Source organism: Bombus bifarius, unplaced genomic scaffold (assembly GCF_011952205.1).
Source record: "Bombus bifarius isolate JDL3187 unplaced genomic scaffold, Bbif_JDL3187 scf7180000008286, whole genome shotgun sequence".
NCBI lineage: Eukaryota > Metazoa > Arthropoda > Insecta > Hymenoptera > Apidae > Bombus > Bombus bifarius.
In genome coordinates, this window is record NW_022884569.1 from 615,243 (window position 1) to 630,956 (window position 15,714).

General features: G+C 27.6%; 3 protein-coding genes across 10 annotated transcripts; 2 read left to right on the plus strand and 1 right to left on the minus strand.

Annotated features, from left to right (window-relative positions):
- The first annotated feature begins 340 nt into the window (after nucleotides 1-340).
- Nucleotides 341-9,057, plus strand: LOC117212202 (histone-lysine N-methyltransferase Suv4-20). Of its 2 annotated transcripts, none has more exons than XM_033456763.1 (9): nucleotides 341-671; nucleotides 1,467-1,700; nucleotides 1,783-1,948; nucleotides 2,031-2,201; nucleotides 2,285-2,413; nucleotides 2,515-2,704; nucleotides 2,779-3,187; nucleotides 3,271-5,019; nucleotides 5,102-9,057. In XM_033456763.1, the coding sequence occupies exons 2-9, from the start codon at nucleotides 1,486-1,488 to the stop codon at nucleotides 5,493-5,495; spliced, it is 3,423 nt and encodes a 1,140-aa protein (XP_033312654.1). In that variant the 5' UTR covers nucleotides 341-671; nucleotides 1,467-1,485; the 3' UTR covers nucleotides 5,496-9,057. The 2 variants fall into 2 exon arrangements, with proteins under 2 accessions (XP_033312654.1, XP_033312655.1); XM_033456764.1 differs by lacking the exon at nucleotides 341-671 and adding an exon at nucleotides 759-967.
- Nucleotides 9,058-10,065: 1,008 nt separating this feature from the next.
- Nucleotides 10,066-12,227, plus strand: LOC117212226 (probable ATP-dependent RNA helicase DDX49). 2 transcript variants are annotated; one of them, XM_033456823.1, is made up of 6 exons: nucleotides 10,066-10,375; nucleotides 10,441-10,634; nucleotides 10,717-11,056; nucleotides 11,122-11,314; nucleotides 11,395-11,750; nucleotides 11,828-12,227. In XM_033456823.1, the coding sequence occupies exons 1-6, from the start codon at nucleotides 10,318-10,320 to the stop codon at nucleotides 12,058-12,060; spliced, it is 1,374 nt and encodes a 457-aa protein (XP_033312714.1). In that variant the 5' UTR covers nucleotides 10,066-10,317; the 3' UTR covers nucleotides 12,061-12,227. The 2 variants fall into 2 exon arrangements, with proteins under 2 accessions (XP_033312714.1, XP_033312715.1); XM_033456824.1 differs by having other exon boundaries at nucleotides 10,067-10,375; nucleotides 10,717-11,061; nucleotides 11,142-11,314.
- Nucleotides 12,228-12,295: 68 nt separating this feature from the next.
- LOC117212227 (transmembrane protein 53) lies at nucleotides 12,296-14,886 on the minus strand. 6 transcript variants are annotated; one of them, XM_033456828.1, is made up of 6 exons: nucleotides 14,799-14,886; nucleotides 13,783-13,929; nucleotides 13,441-13,710; nucleotides 13,089-13,357; nucleotides 12,827-13,004; nucleotides 12,296-12,748 (listed from the first exon to the last, which is right to left on the minus strand). In XM_033456828.1, exons 2-6 carry the CDS (start codon nucleotides 13,873-13,875, stop codon nucleotides 12,611-12,613), a joined length of 948 nt encoding a protein of 315 aa, XP_033312719.1. In that variant the 5' UTR covers nucleotides 13,876-13,929; nucleotides 14,799-14,886; the 3' UTR covers nucleotides 12,296-12,610. The 6 variants fall into 6 exon arrangements, with proteins under 6 accessions (XP_033312719.1, XP_033312722.1, XP_033312721.1 ...); XM_033456831.1 differs by lacking the exon at nucleotides 14,799-14,886 and adding an exon at nucleotides 14,302-14,501 and having other exon boundaries at nucleotides 13,441-13,523; XM_033456830.1 differs by lacking the exon at nucleotides 14,799-14,886 and adding an exon at nucleotides 14,171-14,501 and having other exon boundaries at nucleotides 13,441-13,523.
- Between the last annotated feature and the right edge of the window lie 828 nt (nucleotides 14,887-15,714).

Below are 15,714 nucleotides of genomic sequence, written 5' to 3' on the forward strand. Positions count from 1 at the left end.
CGTACAAAAGAAATGATTTATTCTAAAAACTAAAACTATCAATGAAGCTGTCTTGATATATATTTTTACTAGACAATGCTAGAAAACGGTTGTCATAGAAACGCAGTGCTACAGCTTTTAAATTCTATATTACTAAATTAATCACTTTATTATTTCAGATTGATTTTTAAAAAAGTGGATCAAAATTTTTTTCATTATAATATACGTATCACGTTGGTTCTTCGACTAAAGTAGATAGGTAGAATACTATAATTTTGGATAAATTATTCACAAATGTTTAAAACAAAATCTAAACTAAAATATTTTACTGAAATTCATGTAGTTTAGTAAATCAAGAAAGTTACTAGATCGTTGTATTCAAGATATACATGTATGACGTACGCGACAGTCTGTAGTTCCAAAACATGGGTTTTCTCAGTTATATTTTCAATTAAATGATTATCGTTTTTTGGTTTGTTTTAATAAAGGAAGCATTGGGTTTGACCTGTGTTGTAAAGAAATCGCAAAATTCAATACGATGCTTGTCTTCTTTGCATTACGAAAATAGGGAAAGTGTATGTGTTATAGTAGATCTGCCATGATAGATCCGAGCGCGTCTTCATCTTATACCAAAAAAGTCAGAGATTGTTAGCAAAATGTGTGATTTTTGTTATCAGGAGAGCTCTTTAAAGGTACGCATATCGTCTGACGAAAATTTAACGATTCTGCCCATTCTTTAGTAGCTTAATAAGGAGGTAAATTCTCTTATTAAATTGGAGCGCAGCGTGCCTCTAGGAGCGCTCTGGCTCGTCTGCGCCATTAGCGTTCAGAGCATGATCGCCAGAGATATTTCTATTATATTATCAAAATAGCATATTACCATGATAAACTGTTTTTTAGGCTCTTATTATCTATATTCCTTCACTATTTACCTTTCTTTTAGCTTGAAAGGGAAATGAAATAACTGAGTGATATGATTGACATGACGGTAATTCGAAATTTTTAGTAATATATTTTTTTGAAAATACTTCTTTTTAATTACTTGTCATTTTCCACGCCCTATTTGGTTTTTTCATTTTTATCCAAACAATTAAATATTATATTCGAAATTAATATATATCCTGTACAGGAATCTGTATATTTTTTATTTCATTGTATATCATTTAATTAACACTGTTAACATTTTTTATATATATGTACTGTTTCTTCATACCAAAAAAGTTGTATAAATATTGTCAGTTTTATTATTTTTAATACAAGGTATTAGGAAATTATTTTCTATCTTTATTGCTAGAAAATATTTAAAGGGACATGTTAGTTGATATTTAAGAAAGTTAAATGAGTGTGAATTACAAAAAGGTTTACATGGAATCATTATATTTTGTATAACAATATCCTTAAAATATGTATTTACATGTTAAAATAATAGTACAAATTTTTCATTTAATTATTTGAGCTAACTGTCAATTAATTTTTTAATTCTACAGTAAAAGTACAGATTACAGAATGGTGGTGGATTGCTTATCCATTCAAGGCTCAGTAGCTATAATACGGAAGCAGGAGCGAAGATTAGGTGGGTTAGTGGCTGCAAAGATGCAACCTAACAATGTTGGTAGTTGTGGTGGTATGACACCTAAAGAACTTTCTGACAATGATGATCTAGCTACTTCTCTCGTGTTAGATCCTTACCTGGGATTTACTACTCATAAAATGAATATCAGGTACATGTTTTTAAATATTACTTTAAATCTGTAAAATATATAACAAGAGATTTACATATGTAAAACTTATTTAATAATGAAGGTATAGGCCATTAAAAGCAAATAAAGATGAACTCCGTAAAATTATCTGTGAATTTATTCAAACACAAAATTATGAAAAAACATATAAAAAATTAATGGGTGGTGATTGGAGTGCAAGACTACCTCACACAAAATCTAAACAACAACAAATAAATTTGGAAAAACATGTGAGTTATATATACAAGTTAGGAATTTTTTGATATATTTTATAAAATTTTGTTTTGTATCAATCTTATTTCACTTTTATAGATTTACATATATTTAAAGGTTTTTGATAAAGATTCTGGATTTGCAATAGAACCATGCTTTAGGTATAGTCTTGAAGGTCAAAAAGGTGCCAAAATTTGTGCAACTCGCAAATGGCTAAAACATGATAAAATTTCTTGTCTTGTTGGTTGTATCGCAGAACTTAGTGAAAAGGTTTGTTTAAACTTATACATAAGACATTAAGAAAAATATAAAAATTGGTTTACGTTTATTGTACTTCTAAAATGTTATTATAGGAGGAAGCAGCATTATTACATCCAGGAAAAAATGATTTTTCTGTTATGTTTAGTTGTCGCAAAAATTGTGCTCAGTTATGGTTAGGTCCAGCAGCATATATTAATCATGACTGTAGAGCTAACTGCAAGGTTAATAAATCAAATACAAATCATTATTGTTTTAATTATATTATATATTTTATTAATTATATATTTTTTAATTTATTCTAATTAAATTGTATAAAATATAGTTCGTGCCAACGGGAAGAGATACAGCTTGTATTAAAGTTCTTCGTGATATTGAAGTAGGGGAGGAAATTACTTGTTTCTATGGAGAAGACTTTTTCGGCGATGGCAACTGTTTCTGCGAATGTGAAACATGTGAGAGGAGGGCAACTGGAGCATTTGCAAATCAAAAACCAGGAGAAGAACTTTCCTCTGGTACTTTTAAGAACTAAATCTGAAATAACATTCATGAACACGTATACTTATCACCAAATTAAATATTCTTACAGGGTACCGTTTACGAGAAACAGATAATCGCATCAATCGCATGAAACATAGACAACAGCCATTAAGTCGCAATAAACAACAAGCTGATACTGCACTTACAGAAAGAAATGCAGTGCTTGTTGGTAATGCTGCTGTAGCACCACAAAGTGTTACCGTAAAAGAATTACGGAGAAGGGGATTAACAAAATATGATGCAGAGTTATTAATTGCACAAGGATGTCACTTCTCTGATATTGCTCAACAGCAACCTATTACAAATAATGGGGAAAATGTATTACAAACGTCTCAACCTCACCCAGCTGCCATTACAAGTTCTGTGACAAGAAATTTACGAAATAAACAATTGTTTAAATTGGACAGTAATAATGGTCATCAGAATAATGTTAAAAATCATACGCTTCGATCATCCAGGTAAGATATTTTATTTCATAAGTTAAATTATGAATTATAGTTATAAAACGAAAATGACAATATATTAAAAATTTTATGTACAGACTTCATAAAAGAACAGAATCGAAGAAGAATAAAGTTTCTGAGAAGGCTGGATCTCCTTGTTTAAATGGTTCCATAATAAATAATATTGAACTAGAAGACATAAGTCATCGCAAAGAAGATTCTGATAGAGTAGATGAAGAAATTGTGTACTCTAGATTACATAAGACTCATTCAAAAAGTAATTTGAATGAAGAAACTAATAATGTTTGCCATGTTCAGACCTTACATCATGATGTACTGGAAGAATCAACTTGTTCTAATCTTCAGAGGGAGTGTTCGGATTTAACATTCATTAAAAATAACAAAGAACTAAATAGCAAATTGATAAATGAAAAAGAAATACCTGATATTATTATAGAAATTAATTCTAATTCAGTAGGTAATATTAATACTTCCAATTCTAAAAAAGAACACTATAGTACAAATTCCTGTGATTCAGTTCATATAAGTTCCATGCCTGAAAGTCGATTAGATGATTTGCACAAAGCTAATGAGAGTGAGATAATTTCACAAGAAAATCGTCAGTCAAGAACCTGTCATTATAATTTGTCTTCAGTTGAAAATTCCAAAGATATGAACGATATCTCTACAACGCCAATAAAATCAAATAACTGCGTCAAAAAATATTTAGAACTTGAAAAACAACTCTTAAAGAAAGAGACAGAAAAATGTTATGATCCCATAAGTAAGGATTATTCTTGCAAAAATGACGAACAAATACCTTTAGTTCATATCAAATCACCCACAAATTCGAATTTTATAGAAACTGATACAATATCTACATTTGATATACACACATCCGGCAAAGATTTGAAGAAAAGTGACTCTACAAATTCAAACATATTGGTGAAATACTTACTAGAAAATGAAACAAACAAATTTGATAGGTTTATTTCAGAATCTAGTAAGTCTATAGATAATAATGAACATGATAAAATAAATTTTGTAAAAGAAAATACGGATATAGAAAATAGCGAAGAAAATTGTCAGAATGGTATAATCATGAAAAATAATATGTACGTAGTTAATGTTGCAACATCTGAAATAAAATCTGAAAATACTGAAATTATTGAAACATGTACAACAAACCTAAATTCTCGAATAGATCCCTATAGGGAAAATAATGAAAATTTCAGTACAATGGAAACTAACGATTACAGCGAGATTAACAAATGTAATTTAGAGGATACTCACAATACAATTTTAAAAAATGATTCATCACCCACAACATTGAAGTCTCATAAAAGTAGAAAAAAGCTATTAAGCGAGAAGAAATCCACAATTTCTGAACTAAGAGAAGAATTAGAAACTGTAGTAGAACATAAGATGACTGATAACATGATTGCGTCTATTTCAAAAACTCGTAGCAAAGCAGAAAAGACAAAAAGTAGATTAACAAGAAGTCAGAAAAGAGATCGAAAGAAAATAGCGACTACTGAAATTGGTGTAGCTGACGACGATTCGGGTATTCAAGGTGATATTTATGAGTTTAGTGAGAAAGAAAGTAATCTGGAAGATATTAGAATACCATCGATAATGCGACGTAAACAAGAAACTCGTCATACACCCGGTCTCACTTCACATTTACAAGAAATGCAATACAACGATGAATACAATAAAGCCGAACCTCCAGTATTACTTCCACAAGAACCATGGCCACCAGCTAGTTGCAACCAGAATCAACTGTTAGATTCAGATGGTAATAGGCAATCAAGAGAAAATTCCATAGATAGTGAAAGTCTAAACAGGTAAATATTTTTATATTTTGCACTTGTATTTTAAGATTTGTTATTTTACAAAATTTATATATAGAAAAATTATTCATTGCAGATTATCAGCTTGTAGTAACGATAGTGCACAAAAGTTAACAGCTGCTTCTGAATATCAATGGCAAATGAATAGTTCTAATTGTCAAGTGTATCCAACTACTCCAGAGAGAACTGGCAGATTAAAACTTACTCTTCGCATGAAACGTTCGCCAGTTTTAGAAGACATTGTAGAGTCGGGTACGAGTTTAAGTGAAGATAGTTATGAACCTGAATACGAAGTATTACGTGTAGAGGGTGTGGAAAGAAGCAGACGTAAGAAAAAACATAAAACGCGGGATCGCGAAAGACGACATAAAAAACGTGAATTAAATCTTGACCCTCCTCCGCCACCTATGAAAAGGCTACGTTTAATTTTTGGCAATGAAACACATACTATTGACTTTCCACATTCTTAACAACTATAAATAGATTTTCAGTACCATCTGGAACAAATTATAAATACAATTTAGACGTGTAAAAACAGGTCTCCTTGTCCTGTAACATCGTGAATTTCTATGTAATTCTACAACTTCAAACGATAAGCGATATGCCTGTCGTTAAATTTTATAGATATTTGGTGATATAACTATTGTGTTCTGGTTTTGTGTTATTTTTTTACTGTTTAAATTCTGTTTTGCTTCTCATTCTTCTAACAACGAATAATTAAAGGCCTAGTAAAATTTTTCCAATGAGAAACTGAAAACAGTAATAAAAAGACGACATGTATTGATTTACGCATATGTTATTCAGTGAATATTTGTTTGAAAATTTTGTATAGCTCCATTTAAAATAGTTAACACATAAATAGTTAGTTCATTGCTATATTCATTCATAATAAAATTAGTATTTTATTTTATCTTTTTCATTAATATAATATTTGAGCAAACATAATATCGATACGGCAAGCTGGTTTTAAAACTTATAGTCTTTCACTGTCAATTTACTTTCGATATTAATGGGTTTGTATTATTAAACAATTTTTTACTAATAAAATATTTATATCATATAAAAATTTCACATATATAGGATAAAGAAAATAGCGATTATTTTCTTGTATTGAAAACAAGGAAAGAACATGAGTTGAATTGTATCTAAGTACTATTTCCGTAGATAAGGACAAAGGAGAAAAATCCATACTCTTATACTATGTATAATAGTTATAATAGTTATAATAATAATAAAATAATAATGATGATAATGATAATAATTCAATAATTAAATTAGCTAAATACTAGGTAACATATATTAACTGCTGTTCTCAACATGCGTGATTGACTACCGTGAAAAAATTGTAAATATTGCTTATGTGTATGTACGCGCGTATGTATGTATATGCGCATGTATCATAAATGATAAATATACATGCACGTATATATACATGAACAAATCACATAAACAGACAGACACACACACACAAACACACACACATACACACACCACACACGCGTGTAAAAGAAAATTTCATTACTGTATTCTGTATATCGATGTATTACAATGCCTTAATTAATGCAAATGAATATGAAGCAAGCGCATTACACATAAGTGTCATCATATACCGAATACATCGTTTACATACGGTAACGAAAAATATAAGAAAATTTTGTTTAGCGAGATAAATGGAAAAGATTAATTAAACAAATTAAAGGAAACAAGTAATTATGTTTTCAATAGAGTTTCTGACATTGATTTAGTATTTAAAGGAATAGAATTTTATATTGAATTGGTAAGATTGTTGTTTCATTTATGAAACAAGCTAACTGATGATAGCATAAAGCTTAATTAGGAGAGTCATACAGCTTTAGTAATTATTCAGATCTGAACAAATTTGGTAGACAACATTTTTTAAGTCACCTTCTTACTTTAAGCGGCATAAAAAATCCATCTCACGTTTTCTGTATATTTAAGATTTCCATATTTTTCGAACAAAATATATCATCAAATTTTTGCGACTCGTACACGATGAATGTGAATATTTACTTTAAAAAATATTATAACAAAACATCATTATTTATTTTTTATGATCAATTGGACCTGTATAGTGAAATCGTGATAAAAATAATATTCGCAAAGTAGATTTTTAAGTTGCAGTAATTGTTTGACTTATTTTACTTATTTGTAACTTTAATAATATCTTTTATACGTTTACGATATGCGAAGGTAAACATTTTAAAACATACATTCGACGATGTTGTCTTTGATACTCGCTCTAATCTGCCGCTTTTTCAAGTGTATTTTAATTTTAGATGTGAATATGAAGTCATTCAATCAGAGTTCATACAGGTTATTAACATTAATCTTATTAGTGTATTAAATGTTAACTAGATGTGCTCTTTTTATTCCATATATATGTTAACTGTAAGTTTTGGTTTTCATACATTTTCGTTGTTATATTTCCTGGTAATGATTGTTAAATGAATATTTTGAAGAAAATTGAAATACACTTAAGACGCGGCAAAATACAGCGACTAACATTAGTAAATTGAGATTGATCATACGCTGTTCATTAATGAATATCATAACATTTCTTTATCATTTATCCTTAAATTTTCATCTAATAAATTGTTATAATTGTAGCTATACAAATTTGTTGCAAGTATATTACTGTACATTTTGTATTGTATAGGTGTGTATTTCTTTTATGTTCTGTGTTTATTAATAGGATGCACGCTGCGACAAGAAAATAAAGCTTTCAAATAGAACAAAAGAAGTACCAGTTATAAAATTCAGTATTTGATCAATATGATAATGTATGAAAAAGAAATTGTGTTTGAAAAATCCAGTTAAAAATTAATACATCGTCAAATTAATTGACAGCGACGACTATTCCTCCATTGTGTAATAGAGCATTTAATTAATGTGAGACCGTTATGTCTTTTGGACTTAATCGTATAAAATAAGATGTAATTTTCCTCGATAATATGCCCGGTAATCGATCTATGATATAATATAAAATTTGTGATAAACCTACTATATTATTCTATTAAATATTCTTGTTCTAACGTAGCATCGTAGTAACTGTTTCCCTCTAAGATTTTAGCGAATTATCCAATCGCATTGACCGAATTATTATTAAATCGTATTACATGTATTTCTAGATTTGTAAAATAGCAGAACCTGTCTATTGTAAAACGAAGAGAAGAGAATCGGCAAAATTGATTTTTAGCATTTCAGATTGTGAGGATTTGAAATTGTGTATTTCATCCTTTAAGATGAAGGAAAATTCGCGTTAATTCGGATTTTCATCAATATATGTATAAAAGCTAGTAGTATATATAAAATAATAATGTATACTTTTTACTAGTAATGTTAATGCAACATCACTGCGTTATAAACTGGAAAAAAATGTTGTCAAAATTTTAGCGACGATTATTTAAATACGCATATTTTTTGTGACTGAAAAGTATAGGAACTGTATTAAGAAAAAAAAACTGATTAATCCATAGCGATTCGTTAAATCGAATTTTAGCACCTATCTTTAATAAGCGGGGGAAGGCATAGGAAGTTTCTATCGATGTTAGATCAAAATGTGCATCGAACATAAATAAATTCTTATGTTTTCAAATGTGTAGAAATGAACGTACGTTCACGAACATACACAGAGACGTGAACAATGTCTCCTATGTTAACTGTGGTTTCTTCTTTTTGCATAGTATAGAAACGTTCTTTGCTTTCCGTTATGGGCAGCTTTTTTCTCACTGCCATTATAAAATCGCATAGTTAAATAGCATCGTTACTTTCCTCTTTAAATTTAGTACTTGTTGTTCTTAAATTATATAATTACAAAGTGCAATCCTACGATAACTACCGTACATAACACTTATGTACATGTTGAAAAGTAACTTTAATTGTAAATTAGAGCTTAAGATTTAGTTTCAATAATTCAAAGAATTTATAGCCTTGGCGTACCCTGTAAATGTATTATTATCATTATTGTAATTGTATTATCTTTATTGATCGAAAGAAACATATAGAAATGTATATTATAATTATTATTTTCTACAAATTAAGGTATGATAATAAATGAATTGCGTAACCTAATATAATAATAACAATAATAATAATAATAACGATAATAACATATGCCATTTGTTATTATTTAATAAGTAAACGTAAAAGTATATTAAACTTTTGTCACGTGTCACAACTTTGAAACATTAATTGGATAGGCTTGTACGTAAAATGAACCATACAAAAACAAATAGTATAGTTTTCTATTGGTTGCTCATAATATAATACTTTTTAAATCCAATTCAACTATTTTTGTTCTTATCATATTTATTTATTTTAAAAATAATTTGTTTCTTTCAAAGACGAGATCCAGAGCATAGATTTAACATCCAATGTATTGTTATATCCAATAGCCCTGAAGATTTTAGACCAGCGATTTTTATCTCTGATTCACGTATCTCCAAAAATCGCAATGTCCTCGTAAAAGGTTAAAAAACAATAATATTTAATAAATAATATTTATTAATATTTAATACATAATAATAAAATAATAATTTTGCATTACTAAAAATTGTGAATGGGCTACACGTAAATAATATGACAAACAAGGTGCCGCATCATGAAAAGATTAAATACCGCTCTAGGCTCTAGACAGACGAGATACAGGATACTTATTTTATTAACTTTATTAATGATTTATGAAAATCTATTATTTTAAAAATACTCGTAAGTATAAAAACATACAATCCCATGATTTTTATTTTATTCTATCTACTCTCAAAATGTACTAATAAAATTGGTGTTTATAAGAGCATGTAGCGGAAACTACTCGTTCCAAAAATGAAATTTAAGACTAGTACACGTGTACTTGCTACCGATTACATTATTATTATTAGTACTAATCATAATAATAATTAATACTAAAAATATTGATGTTAATATAGAGATTAAATTAATATTCTTACTAATACTATTGTTAATTGTAAAATGTTATAAGATAAAAAAATAATAAACTAATGTATATTGCATTTAATCAAGCACTAATCAAACAGGAGAATCGTTTGAGTGGTTTAATCCCTTGTGTAATATACCTTCTAAAAATATCTTTTAGAACGCATATATAAAATTATTTAATGAAATGTAACTCATTTTATAATAAATAATTCTATCCGTTAATAATATATCCCTTATTTAAATTGAATCTTTATTAAAATTAACTTTTACAAAACCATTATGTTCTATTAATCAAAGCATTCCACGTGTTAACCTATACAAAAGTCAAAAACAACCATGTCATTTGCTGCATTAAATTTAAGTTCATGGCTTGTTCAACAATGTAATTTTATGGGTAAGAATTTAAATAATGGGCTTGAAAGATAAAGAAAGTTGTTATGTTATTATTATTTATTGTAGGTTTAAAATGTCCTACACCAATCCAGAAAAATTGTATCCCAAAAATTCTAGCTGGTGATGATTGTATTGGTTGTGCAAAAACTGGCAGTGGTAAAACACTTGCCTTTGCACTTCCTATATTACAAAAATTATCTGAAGATCCATATGGCATATTTGCACTTGTTCTAACACCAACTAGAGAACTTGCTTTCCAAGTATATTAAACACTTTAACCTTTTAAAACAGATATTTATATTTGTTTTTTTTTTTATTTTTGATAAAACCTTTTCTTTACAGATTGCAGATCAATTTTCAGCAATAGGAAAATCTATTGGTTTAAAAAAATGTGTAATTGTTGGTGGAATGGATATGGTTGTACAAGGGCTAGAGTTATCAAAACATCCACATATAGTTGTTGCAACTCCAGGACGTTTAGCAGACCACCTTGAAAGTTGTAATACATTTTCTTTAAAGCAAATTAAATTTTTAGTTTTAGATGAAGCTGATAGACTTTTAGAAGGTCACTTTGATGATCAGTTAAAAACTATATTTGAGGCTTTACCTAAACGGAAGCAAATGCTTCTTTTTAGTGCAACAATGACAGATACCCTTGACAAAGTGAAACACATAGCATCCAGTAAGGTATTATAAAATTCTGTAAATATTTGAAAAAATGAACAAGGAATAGTAGAATGAACATAGAGCTGAAATTATTTTTAAAGGCTTTTATATGGGAATCTAAAGATGAGTTTGGTGTAGCAACAGTGAAAGAACTTGATCAACGTTACGTACTTTGTCCAAGTGATGTACGCGATTCCTTTTTAGTAGAAGCAATTAGAACCTTTAGAGCAAGTAATAAAGATGGGTCTATAATGATATTTACAGATACTTGCAAGTAAAGTGAAATTGTATACATATAATACTTGATATAGACATAAACATTCTTAATGCTTTGTTGTACATTGTATTTTTTAGACATTGTCAAGTATTATCCATGACATTAAATGACGTTGGATTTAAAAATGTAGCCCTACATGCAATGATAAAACAAAAAGATCGTCTTGCTGCACTTACTCAATTTAAGTCCAATCATGCAAAAATTTTAATAGCTACAGATGTCGCAGCAAGAGGTTTAGATATTCCTACAGTTGAGTTAGTTATAAATCATATTATACCAAATGTAACAAAAGAGTACATTCATAGAGTTGGAAGAACAGCTAGGGCAGGCAAAAATGGCATGGCAATTACCCTAATAACTCCACATGATATTAAATTATTACACGCAATTGAAAATGCTATTGGTACAAAACTTACAGAATATAAAGTTAACGGTAATACATTTTTAGCTCTACTATTTTACAAAAGAAATGTACACAGAATATATTAATATAACTTTTTTTGTATTTAGATAAGGAAATAGTTACAATTTTGACACAAATATCTGTTGCTAAGCGAGAAGCGGAAATGAAATTAGACGAGATGGACTTTTATAGCAAAAAAATGATCAATAAACGCAAGAAACTTATTCTAGAAGGGAAGGATCCGGATGAGATTGAGGAAATATTAGAACAAAAAAAACGTGATAAATTAAAGAAGAAACAGAAAACTGATGAAAATCTGCATTATAGAAATAAAATTTAATTAACTCAAATTTTTTTGTATTTAAAAGTATACATTGTATAATAAGTAACATATTACGAATAACCATTTTTGTAATGGCATACTAACATTCAATGCATAAAACACACATTTTTCTTGCTTACTGTATAAGTTGCAATTAGCATCATGGTTAAAAAATAGTTACTGTAAAAAAAAAAAAAATAAGTATTCATGTACATATGTTTGCTAAAGACGGAATTCATCAAATAAGTTTAAAACTATTATAAAATATGTAGTTCACAAAGTACCTCTTTCCTTTTACTATACCTGTTTAAATGAACACTTCTTTGTTTCTTGCTATAAAATTGATTATACTTTTTATATTATTGCACAGAAACATTTTTTTTTACTTACAGATGATGAAGTTCACAGCTGAGACTGGTTAAAAAGTTTCAATTGATTATAAATAACTTGCTTTGATTTATATATAAAAATTTGTATCAAAATCTATATTAAAGAACTACATATTTCGTAAATATACTGTTTTGAATATCTTTTAAGAATATAAGTAATAAGACGTCATATGGCACATTTAAAATTGTGCCATTTTCTTTTTATTTTGCATCAAATTTAATTTATTCAAAAACGCATACAGTTCTGCAACATATTCTTTTGGGTATTTACGATAATGTTCAACATGTGGGGAATTTTCAAATATCTTAACATAAATCTGAAAAGAATATAAATATTTCTCTACTATTTTGTAATTTACATACCTGTAATTATTTTTTACATTTACACATCTTACCTTTACACCCAAAGAATCCCAGCTTTCTTTCACTCTTAGATTACTTGTTAATGAACCCACTGGGTCTGTTTTACTTATAAAAAATAATGCTGGACTATGCACTAAATTTGTATGAAACAATTGACTAGATCTTATATAATACTGAGTAGATGGTTTATAAAAAGTTTTCATATGATATCTGTGTAAATTGTTTTAGTGCATATAATTCAAATTGAAATATTTTAGGAAATATAAATGAAATTAATATTAAAAATAAACTTACTCTAAATACTTCTGGCACATATTTTGTAGCATTTCATTTCTTGGAAACATAGCACGTGGTGCACCTATTGTTAATTCACTCACATCAGCCAAACTATCCCATACTTGACCAACAATCCTATCAATTATATTGTTACACTTTTTAGGGTCATTCTGCATTAAATCCAATACTTCTCCCCACATATATCCAGCTACTGAAAATCCATGCAATAGTATTTGTTGATAATTCTGATGTTTTATCAAAAACTCTATCAAGTCTGCTGCAACCAGCTAAAAGAAAACTTTTACAAATTAAATTATATGTTATGAATATTAATGTAACACGTATTATAGTTTATATTTCATGTATTTACCCTAGATCCTTTTGTGGGCCATAATAGTTGCCAAGGAGTAATTGATACTATCACGACATCAAACCCTTGTTCCAAATACAAATCTGCATATTTCAGAACATGTTTACGTTTTGGTAACAACCAACTAAGTAAAACTAATAGAGGTTTATTCTCCTCGTTATTAAAATTCTGTACAGCTGTACCATTTCTAATTACATTATTTTGTGAAATATATTCAATATTTTTTGTAATATGATAGTTTGATAATTTACATACTAATAGAAATAAAGTCTAAGAAAAGAAAATTTATTAAAATATAGAATGTTATAGAAGTAAATCAAGAAAGTAATGAGTAAATATTACCAAATCTTGTCTCTGCTTTAACAATTGTGGTCTTGCATAGGAAGTCAATCTTGTTCTGGCAAGAGTAGGTAATAACATCCTCCCAACTATCATTATTGCTAATTAAAATACAATTTATGCTGTAGTCCAGAGATTTGATGGAGATTTCTAATAATAGTAATAAAATATTGAAACTTTTTAATTTGTTAAATAGTTTATAAAAGCGAATTAAGACTTTAATTAGGTTAATGAAAATGTGTATAGTATGAAATATATATTTAATTACAACATATCTAAAAATTAGAGGTTAGCAGTTATAGAATGTTTGTCTTATATACATTTTAATTATTTTACTATTGTTTTGTATTATATGTATATCAATAGAAGTGACTAAAAGACAAAATACAACCTGACCTTAACTTAAAAGCAATTGACCCATCTGACATTATCTTTTGCCAGTATACTAAATTGCTTGTGTTTCTTTGATCTGATTCTCTTTTATTCAATCCATATATGAATACATGCAAATCGGTTACTAACCGCGAATATCAAATGTCATTTATGTTTTCAAATTAACACCCTGTATGTGTATATACACATATATCTTCTTTTCATTTGTTTTAAAGTTTAAAGTCCACATTTTTCTTGCGTATACACACATGCGTAAATGTATACCTGCACTTCTGTAATTTATGTAGATCGTAATTTGCGTATTTAATCGAGAATAATCTTTTCACGAGCACTATGTTTATAAAAATAATTGAAATGTAATATTCAATGTCATAGTTCATATGTAATAATGTTGCTTATTTTGAGAAGAAATAGAAGTTTGAAATAATTCTTAATGTCTATAAAACAATTTAATGTCACATTGATATATTTAATTAAATTACAAACATCGAAAAACGTAGATAAGAATAATAAGATTATGTCAATTACTGTAATTAATTATTATGTTTTAATTTTGAAAAATTTTATTCTAACTGGATTTTATTAATATATATGTTAAAAGAAGAGTTGGAGAAAAGAGAACTTACACTCGCTTAATAATTAACAATCATTGGACAGCCGCAGCTACACACTGAATCACATATGTGTTCTCCCACAATTATATAGCTTGGTCAATGTCAGATCATTTAAAAATAAAAAATGGATTTTACAATATTTTCGAAAGTATTTTTAACATAAAAAATTCATATAATTCAAATTTATTTCATATTCTATACTTCATAATTCATAATAACGTGAACTTTATGTAATTTATTGCCATTGGGATATTAATAAATTATCTTGAACTGTTATTGTTAACTTTGGACATAATAAGCGGTAAAAACTTTATCTATTTTTTTTACGAATTTAATCTGTAAAAAACAATTTTTTCTATTTTAATAATATTTTTTAATAATCAAACATGAATATATATTAAAATAGTATAATGATATTATTATTAGTGTTTTAAATGTGATTTGTATTTCTTATCATATTTTAGTGATATTAATATAATTAAATTATCATATGAAATATAACAATAAAATTTGTAAGTATTGAAAAGTAGTAAAATACAATGCTACCATAGGGAAGAAATCACTCATAAATACATTTTTCAGTAGCATATAGTGCTTTTTTATTATACTTTTTATATTTAACTTAAATGTTACTTAAATGTTAATTCTATGATACGGAGACAATATGAAGATAAATTTGATATAATATAATTTTATTTTAAAATAAAAATGAGTAAATACTAGGCAATTAGTAAACAACAATCAAATATAGTTATTATTTTGAAAGGAAGACAAAAATATTATATCAAATTTAACAATTATTGAGAAACACTTGATTACTATATGTATAAATTACTTAAACTTGGATGCAAGATATGAATTTTAAATAACATTCTACTGCTCTCAATTTTAGTTTATAAAATAATCATATGACATGAAAACTGAGTTT

Bases quoted from the DNA above. Each gene is read 5' to 3' on its own strand.
- LOC117212202 (XM_033456763.1), top strand. From the start codon at position 1,486: ATGGTGGTGGATTGCTTATCCATTCAAGGCTCAGTAGCTATAATACGG. The intron at 1,701-1,782 runs GTACATGTTTTT...TTAATAATGAAG, and splicing joins ACTCATAAAATGAATATCAG to GTATAGGCCATTAAAAGCAA. The intron at 2,414-2,514 runs GTTAATAAATCA...TATAAAATATAG, and splicing joins ACTGTAGAGCTAACTGCAAG to TTCGTGCCAACGGGAAGAGA.
- LOC117212226 (XM_033456823.1), top strand. From the start codon at position 10,318: ATGTCATTTGCTGCATTAAATTTAAGTTCATGGCTTGTTCAACAATGT. The intron at 10,376-10,440 runs GTAAGAATTTAA...TATTTATTGTAG, and splicing joins TCAACAATGTAATTTTATGG to GTTTAAAATGTCCTACACCA. The intron at 10,635-10,716 runs GTATATTAAACA...TTTTCTTTACAG, and splicing joins CTAGAGAACTTGCTTTCCAA to ATTGCAGATCAATTTTCAGC.
- LOC117212227 (XM_033456828.1), bottom strand. From the start codon at position 13,875: ATGATAGTTGGGAGGATGTTATTACCTACTCTTGCCAGAACAAGATTG. The intron at 13,358-13,440 runs GTAAATACATGA...GTTTTCTTTTAG, and splicing joins GGCCCACAAAAGGATCTAGG to CTGGTTGCAGCAGACTTGAT. The intron at 13,005-13,088 runs GTAAGTTTATTT...CAATTTACACAG, and splicing joins ATGTGCCAGAAGTATTTAGA to ATATCATATGAAAACTTTTT.